This window comes from Lathamus discolor, chromosome 5 (assembly GCF_037157495.1).
Source record: "Lathamus discolor isolate bLatDis1 chromosome 5, bLatDis1.hap1, whole genome shotgun sequence".
Classification (NCBI taxonomy): Eukaryota; Metazoa; Chordata; class Aves; order Psittaciformes; family Psittacidae; genus Lathamus; species Lathamus discolor.
In genome coordinates this window covers 23046393-23072609 of record NC_088888.1, presented here as the reverse complement: position 1 = coordinate 23072609, position 26217 = coordinate 23046393, and the positions used below count along the sequence as shown (strand labels likewise).

General features: G+C 46.1%; 2 protein-coding genes across 2 annotated transcripts in view; one reads left to right on the top strand and one right to left on the bottom strand.

The window, feature by feature from the left end:
- The window catches only part of LOC136014912 (U6 snRNA-associated Sm-like protein LSm5), a 259793-nt gene that overhangs the window by 198364 nt on the left and 35212 nt on the right, over positions 1 to 26217 (bottom strand). The window lies entirely within an intron of this gene.
- Positions 8898 to 15612, top strand: LOC136015933 (heat shock factor protein 5-like). Its single transcript, XM_065682582.1, has 7 exons — positions 8898 to 9474; positions 10419 to 10787; positions 12526 to 12614; positions 14337 to 14696; positions 14782 to 14923; positions 15405 to 15497; positions 15548 to 15612. Exons 1-7 carry the CDS (start codon positions 8898 to 8900, stop codon positions 15610 to 15612), a joined length of 1695 nt encoding a protein of 564 aa, XP_065538654.1.

Below are 26217 nucleotides of genomic sequence, written 5' to 3'. Positions count from 1 at the left end.
CTCGGCTCTGCCGCTCCCGGCCGTGGCGGCGCTGGCCGAGCCGCTGCCGCTGGGTCTGGCGAGGCAGCACCGCCCCCTGCCTCTCCCCGGCCCGCCCCCAGGCCCCGCTCCGCCCGGCCCCGGTCGCTCGGCGTCGGGACCCCCGAGCCGCCGGTGCGCGGTGCGGCTGCGGGGGTGCCCGCGGCGGCACCGGGAGAGCGGTCGGGCAAGGTGCCCGTGGTGCTGCTGCGGGGGTGGAGCCGCTGGCCGGGGCACCGGCGGGGAGTGCACGCCCGGAGCCGCGGCCGGGTAAGGGAGGGGACGGCTCCGCTCGGCCCGGAGCGGAGCGGGCGGTGGGGGCCGGCGGGGGCCCCGCTCGCAGCGGTAGCGGCCGCGTGTGGCGCACAGGGAAGGAGAAGGAGCCCCTGGAGCGGCTGCACCGCCTGGGAGCGCTGCTGGGGAGCGGCGGCTCCGGGTCCGTGCCCTCGGGGTGCGCCCGTCCGACAGCGCCCCGGTAAGTGGCGGGGAGGCGGCGGGGGTGCCCGGTCCCGGTGTGTCCGCGAGGGGGTCACCGGAGCATCCCCCAAAGCATCTCAGTGGAGAGTGGTGTCCTGTGAGAATTTAGAGATGGGCTTTTAGGTGTGTGAGTGAGTGAGTGAGTGAGTGAGTGAGTGAGTGAGTGAGTGAGTGAGTGAGTGAGTGAGTGAGTGAGGATATCCGTGTTGGAGGGGCTGTTCTGGAATGCACCATCTGCGGGACATGCCCAGGTCCTGGTTTCTGTCTTAGCACATTAGTCTTAGGAACAGGGTCTGGACATTGGCACATAGACTGCTGAAGACTCGGTCACCAGAGAGTGGTGTCCAGTGAGGCTTTATTTACACAGATGGAGTTTCACACGGGTGGAGTTTTAGGTGGGTACGTAAGTGAGTTTATCCCTGTTGGTGGCACTGTTCCTGAGGGCTCCCTCTATGGAACACGTCCAGATTTTTGTTTCGTTCCTAACACATTAGGCTTAGGAGCAGGGTCTGGACATTTGTATTTAGGCAGCAGGTATAGCAGAAAAACCTTTTTGTTCCATTCAAAAGATTGCTTTTCAGCTCTTCCTTTTTCTTACACAGACACCAAGCTGGATGGGTTCCCCTTAAGGCAGGAGTGAGGCCAACAGCAGGTAGCCATTAACGTGGATGTGGATCGTGATGGGCAATATGCAAATAAACCTGATCTTGAAGAGATGGTGAGGAAGAACTGACTGTCTTCTGAGACTCCTATGTATTATATTATAAGGTATGCTGTAATGCCTGGACAGAAAGTCAACCCCTGCCCATGACCAGAGGGGGCACTGCGCAGGCGCAAAGGACCTTCTAGCTCATCATAATACGAAGCGGGGACAGAATACGAAGGGGGATATGTATAGGCGTTAGGGAATAAATGTAAAGGAAAAACGACCCTGGGTGTGCATGCTTTGGAGGAACGATCCCCATGCACCTCAGCGCTGAATAAAGCATACCTACTTTACAACTTGAACGAGTTGTGGAGTCAATCCGCGTATCATTGTGATAAAGGACCAAGCAGAAGCCATGAATCCAGGCTCCTGCATTGTATTGGCATCTTCACCTGCATCTTCTCCACTGTCTCCATCAATCCCATCATCCGTAAGTCGTTCCTTTAAAAACAGAAATTGAAGCAATTCAGCTGCTTCTTTTCAGAGTTCTAACACAAGGTCACCAGCAGACTCTGCTTATTTCTTCCATATTATGATGGATGCCTGTTTGGACCCCTCTTATCAGGTCTGGATTTTATCAGTTGGTGGGATATAACTGGTGCTGAATATGCAAAGTCACACGCAGTGATCTTAGTAAAATTATAAAAACAAAACTAGAATGATCCTTAACAGTCATGATTTCATTATCATTATCCTCACAACAGCACAAGCAGTTCTTAAGCATACACATACACAATATATACAAGTACAATATACAAGTACAGTCCTTTGAGTAATGTCTGGATGGATTTCAAAATGATAAGTGCCTCATTCTGTATCAAGGCATATGTTCTTAGTATCAATTGCGTTTCTTCTCAGGCCTTCACAGTTCTAGTTGGAAAGGCTTCTGGCCAATCTGAAAAGATATCCGTTAGTGCCAACAAATATCTATATCCTCCTTTTCTTGGCAGTTCTGTAAAGTTGATCTGCCTCTGTTGTCCTGGTTTGTTGTCCCTCCCAATTTGACCCATTTTGGGTTTAGGATTACTTTTGGGGTTTGTTTGGAGGCAGAGATCACACTGGTGAGTTACCTGTTGAATAATAGCATAATTTTGCTTATCAAATATTTATATCAACTCCCCAGTGTGTTTTGATGTGCATTCTTTACTAAGGACCAAACGAAGATGAGGGAACAATTATCTTTCCCTGTGGTGTACTAGCCCACCCTTCATCTTGACCTACAATTAATTTCTGATCTTCTTTATTATAGTTTGGCTTACCTTTTAGAGAAATTTTCCCATCAGGAATTAAAGCTCCTTCAATTGTTATCTCACCTTTTGCAGCTTCTTTTGCCTCTCTGTCTGCCAGCTCATTTCCCTCCTCCAATTTTGAGCTCACCTTCTGGTGTGCCTTGATGTGCATAATTGCCACATTCTCAGGTAGTTGGACCTCTTCCAACAGTCTCAGTATTTCTTGTGCATGTTTAATGTTTTTTTTTTCCTCGTGAATTCAACAGTCCTCTCCTTCCAAACGGCACCATGTGCATGCACAACTCCGAATACATATCTTGAGTCTGTATATGTGGGAACCGCCGGGAGACGAGCTCATCAGATGATGACCAACAAGTCTCAGTTTATTGCTAAGCAGATGGATCCTTATATACCTTGCATACAGAGATCATTGGCTTATAGCTTTTACATGTTACAAGATCATTGGTTTATAGCTTCTACATTTTTGCAGCTACACCGTGCACCCCCCCCCCCCCCCCCCCCCCTCCCCCATTCTCCTTCTCATGCACTTATCACTTAGTGGCCTTGGCTGTGATTGGTCATAGTATGTTGGTGTTTGCCGGTGTCCTTCATTTCCTCATTATCTGGCATGAGAGGTTTGCACCATGTTCTACACAGATGTCTTGTTTCAGCTTGTTGATGGGAGCGTGACCTTTTGACCTTTTTCGACAAGCCAATCCTCCACATGTATAGACATTTATGTTTTTTCCTTTTGCCAGCTCCAGAGCTCTAGTCAGAGCAATCAATTTCACCTTCTGTGCAGAGGTGTTTATGGGTAACGGTCTGGATTCTATTACTTCAGCATGTCGTTTTCCACTGATGATATAGCTGTTCCCAGTAAACCAGGTTTCTGCGTCGTCTAAAGGGGTATCTTTCAGATCCGGACGACTGGAATATGTGGCCTCAGTAGTCTCTGCTGAGGCTTGCTCCACCATGATGGCTTGATATTTCAGAAACCTTTGTGGGGAAAGCCAGTGCCCGCCTTTCACTTTCAGCACTGCAGACACTGTATGGGACACCAGCACATTTTCTGCCCCAAGGTAGTACAACTGCTGCAACGGCCCTGAGGCATCCAGGCCATCCTTCAGCTGCAGAGTCCAATTGCTTACAGGCCCAAGTCCTGTGCTAGTATTCCTAAGGCAATTTCTTGTTTCTTATTGGGAGAAAAGAAAGAATGGTTTACTCACATCTGGGAGTCCTAAGGCCGGTGCCGACCTCAAGGCGTTTTTAATTGGTGGAAGGCTTAAGTCGCTTCTCTTGTCACTGAAGATTCTTGTTGTAGTGCATATAGAGGCTTAACAATTAGTCCATGATGGTAGATCCACAATCTACACCATCCTGTCATACTGTCCAGGCCACACAGGCCTCTTCTGTCTGGGTAGCTATTAGGATGTCATCTATGTACTGCAGTAACTTCTTCCGGTGGGGCTTCCCAGGGTAAGTCTTTTGAAAGTTGTTCTCCAAACAGGGTGGGACTGTTCTTAAATCCCTGAGGCAACACCATCCACATGAGCTGGATTTTGCACCTACTCTTAGGGCTTTTCCATTCAAATGCAAAGATTTTCTGGCTGGCTTTGTGGAGAGGGAGGCAAAAGAAAGCATCCTTCAAATCTAGAACAGTAAATCAAGTTAGCTCTGATGTTAAGTATGTTAGCAAAGTGTATGAATTTACTATTACCACCCGGTATTACCCATAAGGTTTACAAACAGGTAAAATAGGGGTGTTAAAATCAGATTGGCACTCTTTTAGCAGTCCTAGCTGTAGGAAATTCTCAGTCATTTGGAAAAAATTCCTTCCCTATCTTCCCTCTTCAGGGGGTATTGTTTAATCCTGACTGACTGTTTTCTCTCCTTGAGCTTATCTGTATAAAATTAAGCTTTTAACATCTCTATATACTGTTGGTCCTTTACTTTTAAGGTGATCTCGCCTCCTTTGAAAGTAATGGTCGCTCCCAAGTGTTCTAACAAATCTCTCCCCAAAAGAGCTTTTGGGGAGTTAGGCATATACAAAAACTTATGGATGCCCCATTGTTTTCCCAATTGATATTTTAGTAGTTTACAAAAATAAGCCTTTTCACCTTGGCCAGTCGCCCCTTTTAGCATCATATAATCGTCCCCAAAGGCATTAAAGCTTTGTTTAAAACTGAATACGTTGCACCCGTATTAACCAAAAATTCCGTTTCCCCCTTCTTTTTTTTTTTTTTTTTGAGGGAAAGCCCTCATCCAGTCGGGAAAGGTTTTGGGGGGCGAAGGGACAGGGGAGAAAAGTGGGGCAGCGGTTTGGGGGAAAGGCAGTGTGGGAAACCCCACCAACCAGAAGGAAAATAAAGGGTAGGGGAAAAGTGGGAGGGGGAGGTGTGTGTGTGTGGAAAAAAGTGGAACAAAAAATATGGATGAAATCCAGCAAAATTTAAATAAAATATTAATAAACTAGAAAATAAGAATAAAGCAAAACCCAAAAAAATCTTTGGGGGAAAAGTCACAAAGCCTTAAAAACCTTAAAACCAACGAAAACCGCACCACCCCCAGCCCCTCACCAAAGGAAAAAAGGAAAACAAAGCCACTAACCTGTGGAAACAAAAAGGGGAAACCAAACCAGGCAAAAACCCCAATCCGGGGGGGGGGGGGGGGTTGGGGGGGGTGCGGTGTGTGGAGGAGAGGGGAAAAAAGGGGAGGAAGGAAACGGGGAAAAAAGAAAGCCCCCAGCAGCCGGTGGAGATAAAAAAGCGGGGCTGGAAAGGGGAAAAAACTGGGGGGGGGGGGGGGGGGGTGTGGTAAAAAATGTGGAGCAAAAAACCGTGTGTGTGTGTGGGGAAATCCAGGAATAAAGAAACCAGAAAAAAGAAGAAAAAAAAAGGGGAAAACCCCACCAAAACCCAAACAAACAGAAACTCCACCCAAAATTCCACACCAACTTGGAGCAAAATCCCAGCCAAAATAAAAAGGGGGAGGGGGGCGCGCAAAAAAACCCCAACACCGTGGGGAAGAAATCAACCAACCAGGGAGGAAAAAAAAAAGGTGGGGAGGGGGAGATTTGGTGGGGAGAAGGGAGAGGGGGGAAAAGCGCCGGGGGGGGTGTGGGGGGATAGGGACGGACTGTGTGGAAAAACAGCACCAGCCAGAACGGGGGAAAAAAAGTGCGAGGGGGAAGGGGGGGAAGTGGATAAAATGCATTGATAAAAACCATGGATAAACTCCAGCAAAATATAAATAAAATAATTTTAACTTTTAAAAAATGGAAAAAGGGAATAAAGAAAAAACAAATCCCAAAAAATCTTTGTGGGAGGGGGAAACAGAAAGAAAACGCAAAACGTCACAATCCCAGAAACCCCACAAAAACCACACCACCCCCCACAAAAACCCCCAAACAAACAAAAAGCACGAACCTGGGGGAAACCCAGCAAATGAAAAGGAAGGGGAAGGGAGAAAGCCCAAGAACAAGAAAAAACAACCAAAAAACCCAACCCCGTGGGGGAGGGAAAGGGGGGGCCGGGGGGGGGAAGTGTGGAGGGGAGGAGAAAAAGGCAGGGGGACTCCCCCCCCCCCTCCCAACCGGTGGAGAGAAAAAAATGGTGGGGGGGAAACTCGGGGGGGTTAAAAAATGTTGAACAGAAAAAGGTGGGAAAAAAAAAAATATCCAGGAAAGGAAAAGGAACATGGAAAAAACAGAAAACCAGACCCAAGCAAACAAAACCTGCACCCAAGCCGCACACCACCTTGGGAAGAAAAGGGCCAGTAAAGAAAAGGGGGGGGGAATGGCAGAAAAATTCCTCACTCAAAGCCATCACTAAAAACAAACTCCCCCCAAAATCAAATGAAACCCCGGGGGGGTGGGGAGGGAGGGTAAGAGGAAAAAAAAGGGGGAGGTGTCAAAAAATCCCCATCCTTGTGGGGAAACCCCAACCAATGGGGGAAAATGGGGGGGGGGGGGAGGAATGGGGAAAAAAAGTGGAGGGGGAAAACTGTGGGGAAAGCACCAACCAGAAGGGAAAATGATAGGGAAAAGCTGCAAGTGCTACACAACCGGGCAGACTCGATGCTTCTTGCCAAAAAGATTAGGCTTTATTAAAAAATATGCCTATTGCTTATCTTTAGGGATCTGTAAATCTATGAACGGGTATGATGGCTTGTTAGCATCAATATTTAAACACAGGTATGAAAAATGTCCTTCAGCTGAATGCCAAAGTCAATTAATTAATTGCTGGGCAACTCCCAAGGATAAAACACCTATTAAAAGCCAACAGCAAGCCAGAAATCTGGAGGGAGGGTAAGAGTCAAAAAAAGGGGGAGGTGTCAAAAAATGCCCATCCTTGTGGGGAAACCCCAACCAATGGGGGGAAAATGGGGGGGGGGATGGGGAAAAAAAGTGGAGGGGGAAAACTGTGGGGAAAGCACCAACCAGAAGGGAAAATGGGGGTGGGGAAACAAGTGGGAAGGGAATGGTGCGTGTGGGAATCCTTGGGATAAAAACCTACGAACCTGGGGGAAAAAGCGTGGAACATAAAACACATGGAAAAAACTCCAGCAGAAGTAAGAAAACCTTCGAAATAAACAAAAACCGACAAATAACCCCCCCACCCCCCCAAAAAAAAACCCAAGAGCCACATCCGAAAAAAACACGAGGGGGCAGGGGGGAGAAAAAAAATCCCCGAAGAACTCTGGAGGGAGAGAAAAAAAAGAAACCGGTGGGGAAAAATCATTAAAAAGTGGGGGGTGTGTGTGTGTGTGTGTGTGTGAAAATGGGAGCAGGAGGGGAACTGGAAGGGGGAAAACGCGGGCATAAAATAACCGTGGGGTTAAAAAGAGTGGAACAAAAACACATGGGAAAAAATCTGGGGAGAGAAAAGAAAGGGAAAAAAGAAACCAAAACAGGAGCGGGGGCTGACACCCCAGTGGGTTGCGCTGGTGGTGGCACTGTTGCAGGGAGCGCCGTTTGTAGCTGATGCCCAGCACCATCTCTCTGTCCTGGCACCTTAGGCTTAGCATCAGGGTCACATTCAGGAAGCTGGTGTCTCGGTCACTGAATAGTGGTGTCCCGTGAGGCTTTAGGGATGGAGTTCTGTGTGGGATAAGTAAGAGAGGATATCCATGTTGGTGGCACCCTTCCAGAGGGCTCTCCGTGTAGAACATGTCCAGCTATTTGTTTCTGTCCTAAGACGTGAGGCTTAGGAGCAGGGCATGGATATTCACACATAGGGACCTGGTTTCTGGGGTGTCTGAGAGTGCTGCCCTGTGCGGTCAGACACAGGTGTATGTTTAGGTGGCTAAGCAGAGGTGGATTGCCATGTTGGTGTCCTTGTTGCGGAAGGCACCATGTTTACGTGATGCCCAGCACCGGCTTTCTGTTTCTTACTGTATTGTTAGCATCAGAATTTGGACGTTCACACTTTGGGAGCTGTTTTGAGGATCGTCAGTGCTGTTCAGTGAGGCTTTACAGGGATGGAGTTTGACGTGTGTAAGCAAGTGACGATATCCATGTTGGCAGTACGGTTCCGGAGGACTCCCTGCGTAGAACATGTCCAGTTACTTGTTTCTGTTCTAACACATAGCCGTAGGAGCAGGATGTGCACATTTCCACTTAGGGAGCTTGGTTCGGTGGCGCTTGAGAGTGCACTCTGTAGGCAGCACAGATGCACTTCTATGTGGCTAAGCAAGGGTGGATTCCCATGCTGGTGGCTCTGTTCCCAAGCTATAGCTGTGTAGGTGATGTGCAGCATGAGCTTTCTGTCGTGGCACATCGAGTGACCTGGCATGATGGGAATGGTACGGAATAAGGGGTGGATACTGTCCTGGTTTTGGCTGGGCTAGAACCGATTCTCTTCGCTGTGGCTGGCGCAGTGCCGTGTTCCGGCTTGGTTCCGGGAATCACGCTGGCAGCGCACCGCTGTTTTAGCTGTTGCTCAGTAGCACTTCGGCTGAGCAAGGGCTTTCCAGTCTCTCCTGCTCTGCCAGTGAGGGAGGGCACGGGAAGCCACGAGGAAGCAGAGCCAGGACACCTGGTACAGACACTGGGGGGAGACACCCGGAAGGCGCAGATGGCCGCTCGGGTCCGGCTGGGGATCGCTGATGGGGTGCTGAGCACTTGCATTGTGCATCGCTGCTGGTTCGTGTTCCCCGTTCCCTGCCCAGCTCTAGAGGAGCAGTTTGCTGGAGAGCTGTTCGCAGCGACGAGGTTTGAGCTTTCCTCTCGTTGCTGCAGGTCGGGTTTTTAAGTTCTTGTCATGGTTCCGTTGTTGGGGCTGAGGGAGCGGGGAGCGGGCGAGGGCAGCGGCGGGGCTGGGGGAGCGGGGAGCCGCCGCGGGCCCGGCGGGCTCTGGCGGGGCTGCGGGTGCGGCCGTGCCGAGGCGAGGGGGTGGCGGGGCCGGCCCCGGCGGGCAGCGCGGGCTGAAGCCGGCCGCGGGCCGGTGTCGCTCCCCCAGCGCGGGCCGATGGGGCCGGGCGTTGCCCGGCGGCCGGTGGAGCGCGAGCGGCCGGGGCGTCCGTTGTCGGGGAGCGCCATGGAGGGCCAGCGGCTGCCCGGCGCTGTCAACCCCAGCCACTTCCCGGCCAAGCTCTGGCAGCTGGTGAACAGCCCGCGCTGCGGCTCCGTGCGCTGGGATGCCCGTGGCGAGGGGCTGCTCATCGACCAGCGGCTCTTCGAGCGAGAGCTGCTGGGCGCGGAGCCGGCCGGCGAGGGGGCGGCGCTGGGCGCCGACTTCTTCAAGACCAGGAACTTCGCCAGCTTCATCCGGCAGCTGAACCTGTACGGGTTCCGCAAGCTGGGGCCGGGGCCGGGGCCCGGGCCCCTGCAGGACCCGGCGGGGGGCGACGGCGGCAGCTCCGCCGGGCCCCTGCTGCACTTCCACAGCCCCCATTTCCGCCGCGACCGCCCCGAGCTCCTCGTGCGCCTCAAGCGCCTGACGAGGGCCAACAAGGCGAAGCTGGCGGCCGGCCCGGAGCTGCCCAGCCGCCCGCCCCAGCGCTCCCAGCGCCCGCCCTCGACGCTCGGCGAGGCTGCCAGGCCCGGTGAGCTGGGGTGGCCCCGGGCTGCGGGCCGAGAAGCACTGGGGGCTGGGGGCTTCGTAGAGCGCCACCCCCGCAGGGAGCAGGGCTGCCGGACCTTGCTGGCGGCCGCTCAGCGCCGCCGCTGCGGGAAAGCCGTTGCTGTTGGCGCAGGGAGATGTGCTGCCAGCAGGCACGGGGAGCGGGGTTCGCGTGTGCTTCAGTCTGCTGCGAGAGGGCCTCTGTCGGGGGCTGCAGTAAGAGCACCCTCACCCCGTCTCTGTGGAGCGGGCACGGCCCTGCCAGGTGAACGCTACTTCTCCTTGAGGGGTTGCTCCAAAAGCTGTCGTTAAATCTGCGTGAAGCGATGGGTAACGCTCTGAGGGCAGGTACCGCTTCGTGAAACAGTAACTGAACCGGGTGAGCTACCTGGAAAAAAGCTGGCTCTGGGTTTGTTTTCCTTGACAAACTGACAGACTTGTGATGAGGGGCTCTCAGAGTCTCGTTTAGGATTTGGACGTTGCCCTTGCCTTGGCTGCCCGTGTGCTGTCAGCGCTGGAGCTTGGTAGAGCCCTGCTTAACGATTCCCCTTTCATTTCAACTCGCTGCCTGCTGTAACGCACAGCACTTCCTAAATGACTCGTGCCCGTTTAGTCAGCTCCTGCCCGTTTTGATTTACAACAGCACATTTCTAGGTAGCGATCCCTTGCTCCTGAGGGCTTCAGGAGACTGAAGGCTCCAGAGATGACTGTGTGTTGGCACAGCACTAATGTTCCTGTGTGTTCAGGTGGTACTGCTACAGCAGTTACTGTATGTTTAGGTGTAAGAATAGAGTCTGTTGTTGGATTAAGAGCATTGGAGCAAAGGTGGTCTTCCCAGGGAACGTCGTGGAGCCTTGGCTCCTCATCCTGCCTTTCAGGGCTAGTGAAAACTCCTTCCCTTAGTCCTCGTTTCCCTTTGTTTTGCAGGACTGGTGACTGCAGGACAGGCTCCTCAACCTTGCCGTCCAGCCAGCTTCTTCCCTTACTCCAACAGAGCGGCCTCCTGCCTGTACCCCCCTGCTTTCCAGGCAACGACTTCCCAGCAGCGCCCAGTCCCTTCCAGACCGTGGCAGGGTTCTGTTGGGTCGCTGCCAGGGCACGGGGCTTCCGCAGCTTTCCCAGGCCCAGGGGCTCCCTTTCCCGTCCTCCACCGGTGTTCCACCGAGGTCACGTACACCCTCCACACCGTGTTCTCGCTTCTGCCGCTTCAGCGAGGGGCTCCAGCTGCTGCTTCCCTTCCAGAACCCGGCAGCTGCGCGTCTCCAGGGCAGTGCTTGCCAGGCCCGGATCCAACACGTACGGCAAAAGTTCTCCCCTTGCTGCTCGGGAAGTTACCGCAAAGTGATGCATGAAATGTTTTTCCCCAGTGCTCTGTCACTGTGTGTGTACCTGACGTGCGTGCTTGCAGTGAGATGTGTGCTCCCTGTCCGTTACTTGCTACCAGCCGGTGACAGAATGTGCTTTAGCTGCTCCTTTCTTCTGGCTCTGATGAGGTGAACTGTATCAGAGACAGAAGAGCTTAGAAACGCCTTCTCTGCAATGAGCAGGGAAGGACAACAGTGTGTGGGTGAAGCAGGTGTGTGTGGAATCCTGATTCGCCTGGAAGACTTGAAGTACTACAAATGAATTGGCCCCTTTCCCTTTGCCGGCTGAGCTCATCAGTGGGGTTTCCACAGGTGCAGTTTTTCTTGCTGTTAGATCAGGCACTGCTGCAGCTGGCAAAAAAAACCCAAGAAAAGGTGTTGTGAGTGCAAACCATTCTTTCTGTGCACCATTCTGCACTTGAGACCCGTTCAGAACTGGTCACCAGTCTGGGCTGCTACACGGTTATGTTTGCTCTCCTCCCCTTGATGCACAGGCATTACAGCGCGTTTGATTCACGAGCTGCTTTCACTGTAAGCTCTACGAAGTGCAAGAGTTGTGCAATTTCTACTTTACTTGTGGCTTCTTATAGCCTGTGATCTGGACATTCTGTTTTACACTTGCCTCCTGTTTCACAAGCACTTTTTCCCTTTGGGTTTTTCCTTTTCTTCTCTTAGAAACTAGGCTCTTTGTACTGCGTGTTTGTTTCCTTAGGATGACTCCAGCAGGTTACAGCCAATCTCTCCTTTGCTCTCTTGCACTGTTTTTACAGTAGCCCTTTAAGTTTCTTTGGTGGTTTTCTTGGGTTTGTCCACGTCCTTTGGCGTTCCCAGGGAGTGAAGCCCAGGTATCCTTAGATTTTTGGCACTGCACAGAACTGTAATATGTTTGCAGGCCACAGACTGTTCTTCTGAAAGATGTCCAGATTTCACCCTAAGGTTGCTGAACATGAGCTTTTGAAGTAACAGGAGTCAGACACGTGTCTCGCGCTGCTGTGGAAGGATGTCCACTAGCTCGCTCCATGTTGTTTAGCTCTTGTGTATGTTGCTCCAAACTGGACAAAAGTTCACAGATTTCGTATGACAAAGGGCACTAGGTTTAGGTACTCAAATCCGTATCGGTTATCGTAGCAACTGTCTCGTGAGGAATCCCGCGGAGGTGTCAGGCATTGCAAAGAAACGGGTCTGATCACGTGGCCGTCTCAAGTCACACTCGTACCATTTAATTCCTGTGAACATGGGCCTAGATTTGATCTCATCAAGGATTTCTCTCTCGCCCGGAAGGACTGCAAATTTTAAAGATTGTCTGTCCTGCCAGCAGTGCCTTTCCTTGTACGTTCTCTCTGCGTGTCACCAAAACCTGAGACCCGCAGAAACTGCTTCATCTGCGGAGCTGCTTTTTGGAATAAGATCCCGTTTTCATTCCAGTGTGTGTGTGAACATGCAGGCCCTTCCTGTGTGAGTCCCCTTTCTGTGGTGTGGTGTGTTGAGACAGTCAAGAAATATGTTTTAAGGTGGAGAGCTCAGTCTCTCAGTCAGTGGGGAGGTCATAATCCATTTCAGGGAGTTATCTTACGGAGTGGTTACTGCAGTGTTTAATGCAAGTAAGCAACAGAACTGTGCGCACTGGGCACCGGTTCTGTCAGTCTGATCCCTGTGTTTGAATTTTGCAGCCACCCTGCAGTGTTTGCCCCCTGCCCAGGGAGGGCCTCTGACTGTCAGCGCCAGTGCTGCGGCGTCCACCGACTGCGGCTTTGTGCAGGTGAGTGCAGCGCACAGAGAGCAGGGGGAAGGGAGGAGACCCCGTGCATGGACCGCAGGGTTCTGGGCTTGCGGCAGGAAGGAGAGGACTTTGGGACTGCTCTGCTTTGGAAAGGGAAAGTAACGTGGTTTGCCAATGCCCATTTCAAAGCACCGCTTTGAAACACGAAAGGGGCGGTGCTGTAATGCAGGTAAGGTTTCAGGGCAGCGGCATAGCGGGTGTCCTCATCGGCGGAGGGTTTTTTCCCGTAAAAGTGTTATGTTTGACTTCACCATAATTCGCTTTAGTTCCTGAGTCTCCGTTTGTCTTTGAAGAAAGCCCTTGCCTGCACAAAATGGGATTCTTTAATGTTATGATACTGGGAATCAGCTCCACTTCTGTGCCCCAGACAGCTTGTGGCAGTCCTGAGTTTCATTGGATGCATGAGAAGAACCAAGCTGACTTTTGGAATTGGCCCCAGCTCAGAGATACCCTATCTAGGAGAGCTCCAGTGCTTCCTGTCAAGGCTTTCTAGAATTCTGGTGGAAATTGCCCCTCACTGGGTGGCCTGCCTTATGCAATACCAAAAGCGCCTCAGTAAACATGCCAGGGCTTCCTTTCGCATTCCAGCAGCATGGAGTTACTTTTTTTCCTCACAGGGGATAAGCAAAGCAAGCTCTGCTGGTGTGTGCTGAAAAAGGGTTGACCTGTGCAAGCCTGATCGTCCAGTTTCTTGTCTTGCAAATACCGACCTTTTGTCCTTTTTGCGTGTTTTCCTGTTTTAATATGAGCTTACCCAAGCTGGGGAGGTTATGGCCAGGGTAACGTTGCTGTGAGGCTAGAAATAGCCAACAGCCAGTCGTGCCATCGATAGGCTGGTGTTTATTTTCCACGCGGTGCATCCTTGTCCTCTCTCTTCCATCGTGAGCTGCTTTTCCCTCCAGCACATGAGGATCAGTGTGAGTGATGGGAAGTCACAGTCACATCAGTTCCGATGTCAGAAGGCTGAGATCAGTGTCTGGGATAGCACATGGTCCCAAAGGAGTCGTCAGGGGGTGGCGGTGTGTCTAGATTGAAAGGTGATAGAAATACACGGTCGAAAGGGTCTTCCTTGGAGAAGCAAGTCCCACGGAGAGTCAGAAGAGATGGGCTGGTTACTTAACCAGTAAGTGGCCTGGTAGCTTCCTGGTTAACCACTTCCTGGTTAGCGGTTGCTTGGATTGTGCAGCCGCAGGCAGGGAACTGCCGGTCAAAAGGTGCTGGTGCATCTGGGCAGAGGTTGGTGGAAGGTCCCCTGCGTGTGAGCAGTCCAAAGGCAAGCAGGGGTGTAAGCCAGTGGTGCCAGGTCAGTGCCTGACTGCCTCTGAGCAGGACAACAGGAGCAGTGTGCAGAAGGGATCAAACGGGCTTGAGATTTCCGAGCCTTAGTGTAGCCTCGATCACTTCTCCGGGAGCAGGGTGGCAGGGGCTGTGCGGGTGGTACAGAAGACAGTGCTTTGGCTGTGGATCTCACTGAGCTCTGGCCAAGAATCAGTTTACCTCGTGTGTGCTCTGGGGCAGACACTTCCCCGAGGTCCTGCTGAGGGATGCAGCCAGCTACAGCCTTGATCATCCTGCCCTGCTTGTGTCCTCATCATCAGTAAGCACTTGCACGGTCCTCAGAAGTGGGAAAATCTGTCAGCCCTGACTGAAAATGGTTGTGATTTTTGGATCTAGCAATTCCCTGTATTTTGTTTCTCGCAGAGTCCTGACGTGCAGCCACCTTCTGCAGCTGAATGCCCGCCCTCTGATGGGGCACATCATGCATCTGAGGGCGAGGAGAAGTTGCCGGAATTCAGTTACCAAGATGTGTTTGAGATTTTCAATGAGATGTGTGCATCACGCAGCGCTGATGTGGTGACACCGGAGCCTGCGGAAAGCTGGGATGGAGAGCTGCTTGAAAGCTACCTCAATGCGGCCATAGAAAGCGCCGCTGCTGCTGAAACGGCGCAAGACTCTGTGACCACACAGGGAGCCCCTGAAGAACGGGGAGAAGGACTGGATCCCACCCCAGCTCACCAGTCCGAAATGGCTGTTGTGGAAGCACTGTTCAGTGCAGAGCACGTAAGTGCTAAATGGAGGTAAAACTCTCTGGGAAGCTATCGCGTGATCTTTGGGTTTATTTCGGTTTTGGTGTGTTTATTCAAAGGAGAATGCGAGTGTAGAATGCGGATCTCTGACGGAAGAGAGAGAGCTGCCATCAGGAACCGAGGCGGCGAAGAAAGCTGCAGAAGAGCCAGGATCCCCTGCAAAACGTCAGTGCAGGAAGAGAAGACAGAGCTCACAGCAGGGTAAGTCCCTGGTAAGAGATCCTGCGTTTGTTAGAGGTGGCCAAGACAGCTGCTCTGAAACTCTTCCAGGAAGGGGAGATCACAAGAGCTGAGTTACTGTCTGCAGTGTAAGTACCTCACCGGGCCTTCAGTTCAACCATTACACTCGTACGAGCTCTTAGCGTACCTCCCGACAGGCTTCTATAGATAAGCTGGTGCCGAGGACTCCTGGGGGGAGAAGGGAATAAATTCTATCAGTCAGTAAAAGCTGAAGCTGCGGGAGTTGTGTCAGAGCCCTGCACGGCACTGAGATGCAGGCTGCGGGTATGTTTGCTGGAGGGTGAGAGTGCCACAAAGGGAGCACTGACGAATGAGGTGACCGTTGAAGTAAGAGGGGAAAAGCCCCGCACGCTGCCAAAGTGAGTGCACGAGTCCAACCTTTCTGGCTCAGCTCACTAAAGACGTTTCAGAGCAGCCTGCTGGTACGTGTGCTGAAACACAGGAGAAAAGCACCCTCAGATTCCCAAGTGGCAGGCCGCCTTTGGCCAGGTCGGACTGTCCCCGATGGCAGCACAGTTGCTGCGCGTGCTGCCAGGTGAGCCGCAGGCAAGGCCTGATGCTTCCTGGGTGTCGTTTGCTTCCTAGACCCCCACGAGCCGGAAGGTGGAGCCTGTAAGCGGGGCTGCTTCTGGAGGAAGACGCCAGAGTGAGGAGCGGTGAACACGTGGAGCAGCTGCCGGCTGGTTCCCTCCTGCGAGTGCGGCAGCAGTGCTGGGCACGGAACTGGGGCCTGGGTTCAGGGTCACGCCTCTTCTGTTTCCGGACTTTGAAGTTACTGATAGCTTTAGTCATCAATTCGTGTGTTACTGGTGGCTTTATTCATCAGTTTGTGTGTTGTTTATAGCTTTATTCATCAACTTGTGTGTTATTGATAGCTTTATTCCTAAATTCGTATGTTATTTATAGCTTTATTCATAAATTTATGTGTTATTTATAGCAGTATTCATAAATCTGTATGTTATTTATAGCATTATTCATAATTTTTTATCTTATTGATAGCTTCATAAATTTGTATGTAATTTATAGCTTCATTCATAAATTTGTAATTTATAGCTTTATTAATTTTTTTATGTTATTTATAGATTTGTTATCTTTAGCTTTATTTATACATTTATATGTTATTTATAGCTGCATTCATAAATTTGTTATAGCTTTATTCATAAATTTTTATGGTATTTCTGGCTTTACTCATAAATTTTTATGTTATTTATAGCATTATTCATAAATTTGTAGGTTATTCATAGCTTTATTCATATATGTGTATGGTATTTATGGCTTTATTAAAAAATGTGTTATTAATAGCTTTATTAATAAATTTATATTATTTATAGGGTTATTCATAAATATTTTATTTTAAGCTTTATCAATAAATTTATACTTTATTTATAGCTTTATTAATAAATTTATAGTATAGGGTTATTCATAAATTTGTTATTTTAAGCTTTAGTAATAAACGTATACATTATTTATAGCTTTATTCATAAATTTATGTGTTATTTATAGCATTATTCATAAATCTGTATGTTATTTATAGCATTATTAATAATTTTTTATCTTATTGATAGCTTCATAAATTTGTATGTTATTTATAGCTTCATTCATAAATTTGTAATTTATAGCTTTATTATTTTTTATGTTATTTATCGATTTGTTATCTTTAGCTTTATTTATAAATTTCTATGTTATTTATAGCTGCATTCATAAATTTGTTATAGCTTTATTCATAAATTTTTATGGTATTTCTGGTTTTACTCATAATTTTTTATCTTATTTATAGCATTATTCATAAATCTGTATGTTATTAATAGCTTCACTAATGTGTATGTTATTTATAGCTTCATTCATAAATTTGTTATTTATAGCTTTATTCATAAATTTATATGTTATTCATAGCATTATTCATAAATTTGTAGGTTATTCATAGCTTTATTCATATATGTGTATGGTATTTATGGCTTTATTAAAAATGTGTTATTAATAGCTTTATTAATAAATTTATATTATTTATAGGGTTATTCATAAATATTTTATTTTAAGCTTTATCAATAAATTTATACATTATTTATCGCTTTATTAATAAATTTATATTATAGGGTTATTCATAAATTTGTTATTTTAAGCTTTATTAATAAACTTAGACATTATTTATAGCTTTATTCATAAATTTGTATATTATTTACAGATTTGTTATTTTTAGCTTTATTTATAAATTTGTTATTTATAGCTTTATTCATACATTTGTATGTTATTTATGGCTTTATTAAAAAATTCATGTGTTGTTTATAGCTTTATTAATAAATTTATGTTATTTATAGTGTTATTCATAAATTTGCTATTTTTAGCTTTATTAATAAATTTATACGTTATTTATAACTTTATTCGTAATTTTGTAAATTATATCTTTATAAATTTATATGTTATTTATAGCTTTATTAATAAATGTGTATTTTAGTCATAGCTTTATTCATAAATTTCGGTGTTGTTTATAGCTTTATTAATAAATTTATGTTATTTATAGTGTTATTCATAAATTTGCTATTTTTAGCTTTATTAATAAATTTATACGTTATTTATAACTTTATTCATAATTTTGTAAATTATATCTTTATATTTTACAGCTTTATTGATGTGTATTTTATTCATAGCTTTATTAATAGATTTCTGTGTTCTTTTTAGCTTTATTAATAAATTTATGTTATTTATAGTGTTATTCATAAATTTGCTATTTTTAGCTTTATTAATAAATTTATACATTATTTATAAGTTTATTCATATTTTTTAAATTATATCCTTATTTATGTTATTTATAGCTTTATTAATAAATGTGTATTTTATTCATAGCTTTATTAATAGATTTCTGTGTTCTTTATAGCTTTATTAATAAATTTATTGTTATTTATAGCATTATTCATAAATTTGTATGCTATTTTTTAGATTTATTAATAAATTTATACGTTATTTATAACTTTATTCATAATTTTGTAAATTATATCTTTATAAATTTATATGTTATTTATAGCTTTATTAATAAATGTGTATTTTAGTCATAGCTTTATTCATAAATTTCTGTGTTGTTTATAGCTTTATTAATAAATTTATGTTATTTATAGTGTTATTCATAAATTTGCTATTTTTAGCTTCATTAATAAATTTATACGTTATTTATAACTTTATTCATAATTTTGTAAATTATATCTTTATATTTTACAGCTTTATTGATGTGTATTTTATTCATAGCTTTATTAATAGATTTCTGTGTTCTTTTTAGCTTTATTAATAAATTTATGTTATTTATAGTGTTATTCATAAATTTGCTATTTTTAGCTTTATTAATAAATTTATACATTATTTATAAGTTTATTCATATTTTTTTAAATTATATCCTTATTTATGTTATTTATAGCTTTATTAATAAATGTGTATTTTATTCATAGCTTTATTAATAGATTTCTGTGTTCTTTATAGCTTTATTAATAAATTTATTGTTATTTATAGCATTATTCATAAATTTGTATGCTATTTTTTAGATTTATTAATAAATTTATACGTTATTTATAACTTTATTCATAATTTTGTAAATTATATCTTTATAAATTTATATGTTATTTATAGCTTTATTAATAAATGTGTATTTTAGTCATAGCTTTATTCATAAATTTCTGTGTTGTTTATAGCTTTATTAATAAATTTATGTTATTTATAGTGTTATTCATAAATTTGCTATTTTTAGCTTCATTAATAAATTTATACGTTATTTATAACTTTATTCATAATTTTGTAAATTATATCTTTATATGTTACAGCTTTATTAATGTGTATTTTATTCATAGCTTTATTAATAGATTTCTGTGTTCTTTTTAGCTTTATTAATAAATTTATGTTATTTATAGTGTTATTCATAAATTTGTATGCTATTTTAGCTTTATTAATAAATTTATACGTTATTTATAACTTTATTCATAATTTTTTAAATTATATCCTTATTTATGTTATTTTTAGCTTTATTAATGTGTATTTTATTCATAGCTTTATTAATAGATTTCTGTGTTCTTTTTAGCTTTATTAATAAATTTATGTTATTTTAGTGTTATTCATAAATTTGCTATTTTAGCTTTATTAATAAATTTATACGTTATTTATAACTTTTCATAATTTTGTAAATTATCTTTATAAATTTATATGTTATTTATAGCTTTATTAATAAATGTGTATTTTAGTCATAGCTTTATTCATAAATTTCTGTGTTGTTTATAGCTTTATTAATAAATTTATGTTATTTATAGTGTTATTCATAAATTTGCTATTTTTAGCTTCATTAATAAATTTATACGTTATTTATAACTTTATTCATAATTTTGTAAATTATATCTTTATGTTACAGCTTTATTAATGTGTATTTTATTCATAGCTTTATTAATAGATTTCTGTGTTCTTTTTAGCTTTATTAATAAATTTATGTTATTTATAGTGTTATTCATAAATTTGCTATTTTTAGCTTTTATTAATAAATTTATATGTTATTTATAACTTTATTCATAATTTTGTAAATTATATCCTTATGTTATTTATAGCTTTATTAATAAATATGTATTTTATTCATAGCTTTATTAATAGATTTCTGTGGTCTTTATAGCTTTATTAATAAATTAAGTTATTTATAGTGTTATTAAGAAATTTATATTTATAGCACGATTCATAAATTTATATGCTATTTATAGCTTTATTAATAAATTTATACGTTATTTATAACTTTATTCAGAATTTTGTAAATTATATCTTTATAAATTTATGTTATTTATAGCTTTATTAATAAATGTGTATTTTATTAATAGCTTTATTCATGTCTGTGTTGTTTATAGCTTTATTAATAAATTTATTGTTATTTATACCTCTGTCCATAAATTTGAATGTTACTTATAGCTTTATTAATAAATGTTATTTACAGCTTTCTTCACAAATTTGTATGTTATTTATAGATTCATTAGTAATTTATCATTATAGCTTTCTTCACAAATTTATATGTTTTTTATGGCTCTATTAATAAATTTGTATTTTATAGCTTTAATAAATTCATTGTTATTTATAGCTTGATTCATAAATCTGTATGTTATTCATAGCTTTATTAATAAATTGTTATTTATAGCACGATTCATAAATTTATATGTTATTTATAGCTTTATTAATAAATTTATTGTTATTTATAGCTCGATTCATAAATTTGTATGTTATTTATAGCTTTATTAAATTTATTGTTATTTATATCTTTCTTCACAAATTTGTATGTTTTTTATAGCTTTCTTAATAAATTTATTGTTCTTTATAGCACTATTCATAAATTAGTATGTTATTTATAGCTTTTTTAATAAATTTCTTGTTATTTAAAGCTCTTCATAAATTCGTATGTTATTTATATCTTAATAAATTTATGTTATTTATAGCTTTATTAGTAAATGTATTGTTGCTTATAGCTGTGTTCATAAATTTGTATGTTATAGCTTTATTAATAAATTTATTGTTCATATATAGCTCTATTCAAAAATTTGTTATTTATATCTTTATTAATAAATTTATTGTTATTTATAGTTTTCTTCACAATCTGTATGTTATTTATAGTTTCTTAATAAATTTATTGTTATTTACAGCTCTATTCATAAATTTGTTTTTATAGCTTTCTTAATAAATTATTGTTATAGCTATATTCATAAATTTGGATGTTATGTATAGCTTTATTAATAAATTTATGGGTTATTTATAGTTTTATTAGTAAATTTATTGTTACTTATAGCTCTGTTCATAAATTTGTTATTGCTTTATTAATAAATTTATTGTTATTTACAGCTCTATTCAAAATTTGTATGTTATTTATAGCTTCCTTAATAAATTTACTGTTATTTACAGCTCTATTCATAAATTTGTATGTTATTTATATCTTCACAAATTTGTATGTTTTTTATTGCTTTCTTAATAAATTTATTGTTATTTGTATCTTTCTTTGCAAATTTGTATGTTTTTTATAGCTTTCTTAATAAATTTATTGTTATTTATATCTTCTTCACAAATTCGTAGGGGTTTTATAGCTTTCTTTATAAAATTGTTCTTTATAGCTCTATTCATAAATTTGTATGTTATTTATAGCTTTATTAATAAATTTATTGTTATTTATAACATTCTCGATGTTTATAGTGATAATAAATCTTATGGTTTAAAGAGCCGTGTTTGTGTCTTGATATTAAGAATAGTGCTGGCATCTTTGTACTAGACACTGTCAATCTGGTCTGTGCTCTCAGCATTGTCATCCCCCCTGGACTTTGCAATCCACGTTGTGGGAACTATTAATAACTGTACCTCCTGCTTTTTCTCCTCGGAGGACCAACCTATGGGGGAGACGTCCCCCCACATCTTCCACCTCCCCACCAGGCTCTTTACGGTAGCATTCAGAATTTCAGACACTTCAAATGTCCTTTGAATACCCATGAAACCAACCTGCTCCTCTGCTGGGAACCAGCGTGTTGCTGCGTATGGTTCAGGTCTTGCTTAAGGGTAAACAACGATGTGAGCATACCCCCAGACATCTTTCCCCGAGGCTGTACAGTTACGGGAGCAGGGTGTGTGGGATCGTATGGGCAGGTACCTAGGCCAGGGGCCCCTGCAACGCTGTGGAACTTCACCCCTGAACAAGTGCAAAATCCAGGAGAACTACTCCATGAGCCGCAATGTGCTCTTGCGGCAAGAAGGCAAATGGCATCTTAGGGTGCATTAGAAAGGGAGTGGTTAGTAGGTCAAGAGAGGTTCTCCTCCCCCTCTACTCAGCCTTGGTGAGGCCGCATCTGGAATATTGCGTCCAGTTCTGGGCCCCTCTGTTCAAGAAGGACAGGGAATTGCTTGAAGGAGTCCAGCGCAGAGCCACAAAGATGATTAAGGAGTGGAACATCTCCCTTATGAGGAGAGGCTGAGGGAGCTGGGTCTCTTTAGCTTGCAAAAGAGGAGACTGAGGGGTGACCTCATCAATGTTACAAATATGTGAAGGGTAGGTGTCAGGATGATGGAGCTAGGCTTTTTTCAGTGATATCCAGTGATAGGACAAGGGGCAATGGGTTGTAAACTGGAACATAGGAAGTTCCACGTTAACATCAGGAAGAACTTCTTTACTGTAAGAGTGACAGAGCACTGGAACAGGTTGCCCAGGGGGGTTGTGGAGTCTCCTACACTGGAGATATTCAAGGCCCGCCTGGACAAGTTCCTGTGTGATGTACTGTAGGTTACCCTGCTCTTGCAGGGGGGTTGGACTAGATGATCTTTTTAGGTCCCTTCCAACCCTTGGGATTCTGTGATTCTGTGATTGGCTGGGAAAAGCATCGTCCTGGCAATACCAGAGAGGCAAAATCAGCACAACGTGCTGGGGCCTGCCCTTGCCCACCGAGCCCTGCTCAGCACTATCCAGTACCCTCAAGGAGAAAAGGTCCCTGGATCTCATGGCAAAGCAGCAGGCAGTGCTTCTACCCCAGCCCCAGCAACCAGCACTGCGGCTACTGCAGCCTCAGCAACAGCACTCCAGCCATTCCAGCCGTGGTGACAGACACTGCTGCTGCTCCAGCCCTGACAGCAGACGCTGGCGGCCACTCCAGCCCTGGTAGCAGGCACTTGGGCTGAACCAAAGAACCAATCTGTGCCGTTATCCGTTGCCCCTGTACAGAGAAGAACTGGACACGAAAGTCAGCTCGTGTAGAGACAGAGGACGGCGCAGGGCCAGCGCTAGAAAGAGAGGAGGAGGCAGAACCAGAGGGAAGCTCTCGCTCCCTGTCCTGGCTGCTCCGATGCTGGGATAATGGAGCTGGCAGCCTGGAATTAGAGGGTAGGGAAGCCAAGCATCTGGGCTCTCTTTGTAGGTAAGCAGGTGTTGACCACGCAATGGAAAAGGGACCCAAACCCTCAGGCTCTTAAGCCCCATTCGAAATCATTCTTCTTGCGGGTCGCATGATAGAGAAAGCTCACAACCGGACTGTAATTTTGGGATGTGCATTCTCCAGACCCCACAACACCTGAGAAAGCTCGTGTTGTTTCTTACTGGTTGGTGGAGGCATTGCTGTTCCCTTGCTGATCACGTCTGTGCGGATCTGCTGACGTCCGTCTTGCCGCTTTATTCCCCAAACCTGAATCTCCTGGTCAGGTCCCTTGACCTTGCTCCATCCTATGGCAAAAGCGGTCTTGGGAAGGCTTTGGATTATTTTCCTCCCTGTCTAAAAAGCTTCTGCTGCTGCTGAACGGTGTCACACCGTGTCGGTGTAAGGTACTGCAGGTGTTGTGGGGCTTCACCCTGTTGCAGTACTTTCTGGATCAGCCCATGGCAGACGGTAGGGCTGCCTTTCCATCCCTGCGGCACTCGATTCCAAGTGTATTGGACGGCCCTCCGAGTATCAGCAAACTGGCCTGCACTCTGCTGCCAAAGGGATTGAGACAATGCATCGGCAACGTCAATTGTGCCATCCCACTTGGCTGCCTTTGACTCTCCTACCCCAAAGCAGGCTGGGATTCCCCGATTCCCTGACGTGCGAACGTCGGTCACTCTCCGCTGCTCGTAGGTGGCCGTGATGCCCTGTTCCGTTGCCCAGGCTGAGCTGTGACCCCTCGCACGCTCCAGCTCCGGACGAAAGGCGCAGAGGAAGAGCAGCCCGTGAGGGACCTCCCCGAGCCGGCTGGGCAGAGGCTGGTCCCCGTGCGGCGACTGCCGGAGCATCCCTGGGTGCCCAATGGCCACGGGCACGATGCTGGCCGCCAGCACAAAGCCGTTGTGGTTGCAGTGGAGAAGCCCATCGTGACCGGGCCACCACGGTGACCGTGGGGTATTCCAGGAGCGAGAGCCCTGGAGTGACCAGTGCGGAGGAGACCTCTCCCTCGGGAAGCTGCATCTCCCCTGGGTGCCGAGCGTTGAGCCGGCGGGGTTTGTGTTAATAGTGCGCAGTGTGGGGAAGGCGGGCATCTCGCTTGTTTTCCATGCGGACTGAAATAAAAGGAAGCACTTGATGTGACGAAGCCATCCCTTTATTACGGAACTGCGGGATGAAGGATGCTGCGAGCGTGCTGCGGAGCACAAGGGCGGCTGCTGCGGGGCCCAGAGGTTTGCCTCCCAGCGAGACTGACGCTGCAGGTTCCCCAAGGGCTCCCCGAGCCGCGGTGCCCAGGAGCAGCCCCCGAGAGCAGCACGGGGGAGGCTGGATCCAGCCCTACGAGACGGGGGGGACGACACGAGCCTGCGGTTTGCCCGCGAGGAGCAAGGCGGCGCTCACCGGGGGGAGCGGGCGGGACGGGGCCCGGGGCACGCCGGGCAGAGGCGAGCCGCAGGGAAAAGGGCTCAAGGGAGGAGCAGGCTCCTAGCGGGGGGCTCGGCCGCGGGGATGCTGCGGCCGGCGGGGGGGGCATGATCCCGCTGGCTCTCGCCGGCTCGGAGCCCTCCCTCCGCCGCTCCCCGAGTCCGTGCCCCCCGCTTCTCCCCAGCCCCCGGGGCCTCCCGCCGGGGCTCTCCGCGCCGCTCCGCTCCGCTCCGCTCCGCTCGGCTCTGCCGCTCCCGGCCGTGGCGGCGCTGGCCGAGCCGCTGCCGCTGGGTCTGGCGAGGCAGCACCGCCCCCTGCCTCTCCCCGGCCCGCCCCCAGGCCCCGCTCCGCCCGGCCCCGGTCGCTCGGCGTCGGGACCCCCGAGCCGGCCGGTGCGCGGTGCGGCTGCGGGGGTGCCCGCGGCGGCACCGGGAGAGCGGTCGGGCAAGGTGCCCGTGGTGCTGCTGCGGGGGTGGAGCCGCTGGCCGGGGCACCGGCGGGGAGTGCACGCCCGGAGCCGCGGCCGGGTAAGGGAGGGGACGGCTCCGCTCGGCCCGGAGCGGAGCGGGCGGTGGGGGCCGGCGGGGGCCCCGCTCGCAGCGGTAGCGGCCGCGTGTGGCGCACAGGGAAGGAGAAGGAGCCCCTGGAGCGGCTGCACCGCCTGGGAGCGCTGCTGGGGAGCGGCGGCTCCGGGTCCGTGCCCTCGGGGTGCGCCCGTCCGACAGCGCCCCGGTAAGTGGCGGGGAGGCGGCGGGGGTGCCCGGTCCCGGTGTGTCCGCGAGGGGGTCACCGGAGCATCCCCCAAAGCATCTCAGTGGAGAGTGGTGTCCTGTGAGAATTTAGAGATGGGCTTTTAGGTGTGTGAGTGAGTGAGTGAGTGAGTGAGTGGTGAGTGAGTGAGTGAGTGAGTGAGTGAGTGAGTGAGGTGAGTGAAGTGTGAGTGAGGATATCCGTGTTGGAGGGGCTGTTCTGGAATGCACCATCTGCGGGACATGCCCAGGTCCTGGTTTCTGTCTTAGCACATTAGTCTTAGGAACAGGGTCTGGACATTGGCACATAGACTGCTGAAGACTCGGTCACCAGAGAGTGGTGTCCAGTGAGGCTTTATTTACACAGATGGAGTTTCACACGGGTGGAGTTTTAGGTGGGTACGTAAGTGAGTTTATCCCTGTTGGTGGCACTGTTCCTGAGGGCTCCCTCTATGGAACACGTCCAGATTTTTGTTTCGTTCCTAACACATTAGGCTTAGGAGCAGGGTCTGGACATTTGTATTTAGGCAGCAGGTATAGCAGAAAAACCTTTTTGTTCCATTCAAAAGATTGCTTTTCAGCTCTTCCTTTTTCTTACACAGACACCAAGCTGGATGGGTTCCCCTTAAGGCAGGAGTGAGGCCAACAGCAGGTAGCCATTAACGTGGATGTGGATCGTGATGGGCAATATGCAAATAAACCTGATCTTGAAGAGATGGTGAGGAAGAACTGACTGTCTTCTGAGACTCCTATGTATTATATTATAAGGTATGCTGTAATGCCTGGACAGAAAGTCAACCCCTGCCCATGACCAGAGGGGGCACTGCGCAGGCGCAAAGGACCTTCTAGCTCATCATAATACGAAGCGGGGACAGAATACGAAGGGGGATATGTATAGGCGTTAGGGAATAAATGTAAAGGAAAAACGACCCTGGGTGTGCATGCTTTGGAGGAACGATCCCCATGCACCTCAGCGCTGAATAAAGCATACCTACTTTACAACTTGAACGAGTTGTGGAGTCAATCCGCGTATCATTGTGATAAAGGACCAAGCAGAAGCCATGAATCCAGGCTCCTGCATTGTATTGGCATCTTCACCTGCATCTTCTCCACTGTCTCCATCAATCCCATCATCCGTAAGTCGTTCCTTTAAAAACAGAAATTGAAGCAATTCAGCTGCTTCTTTTCAGAGTTCTAA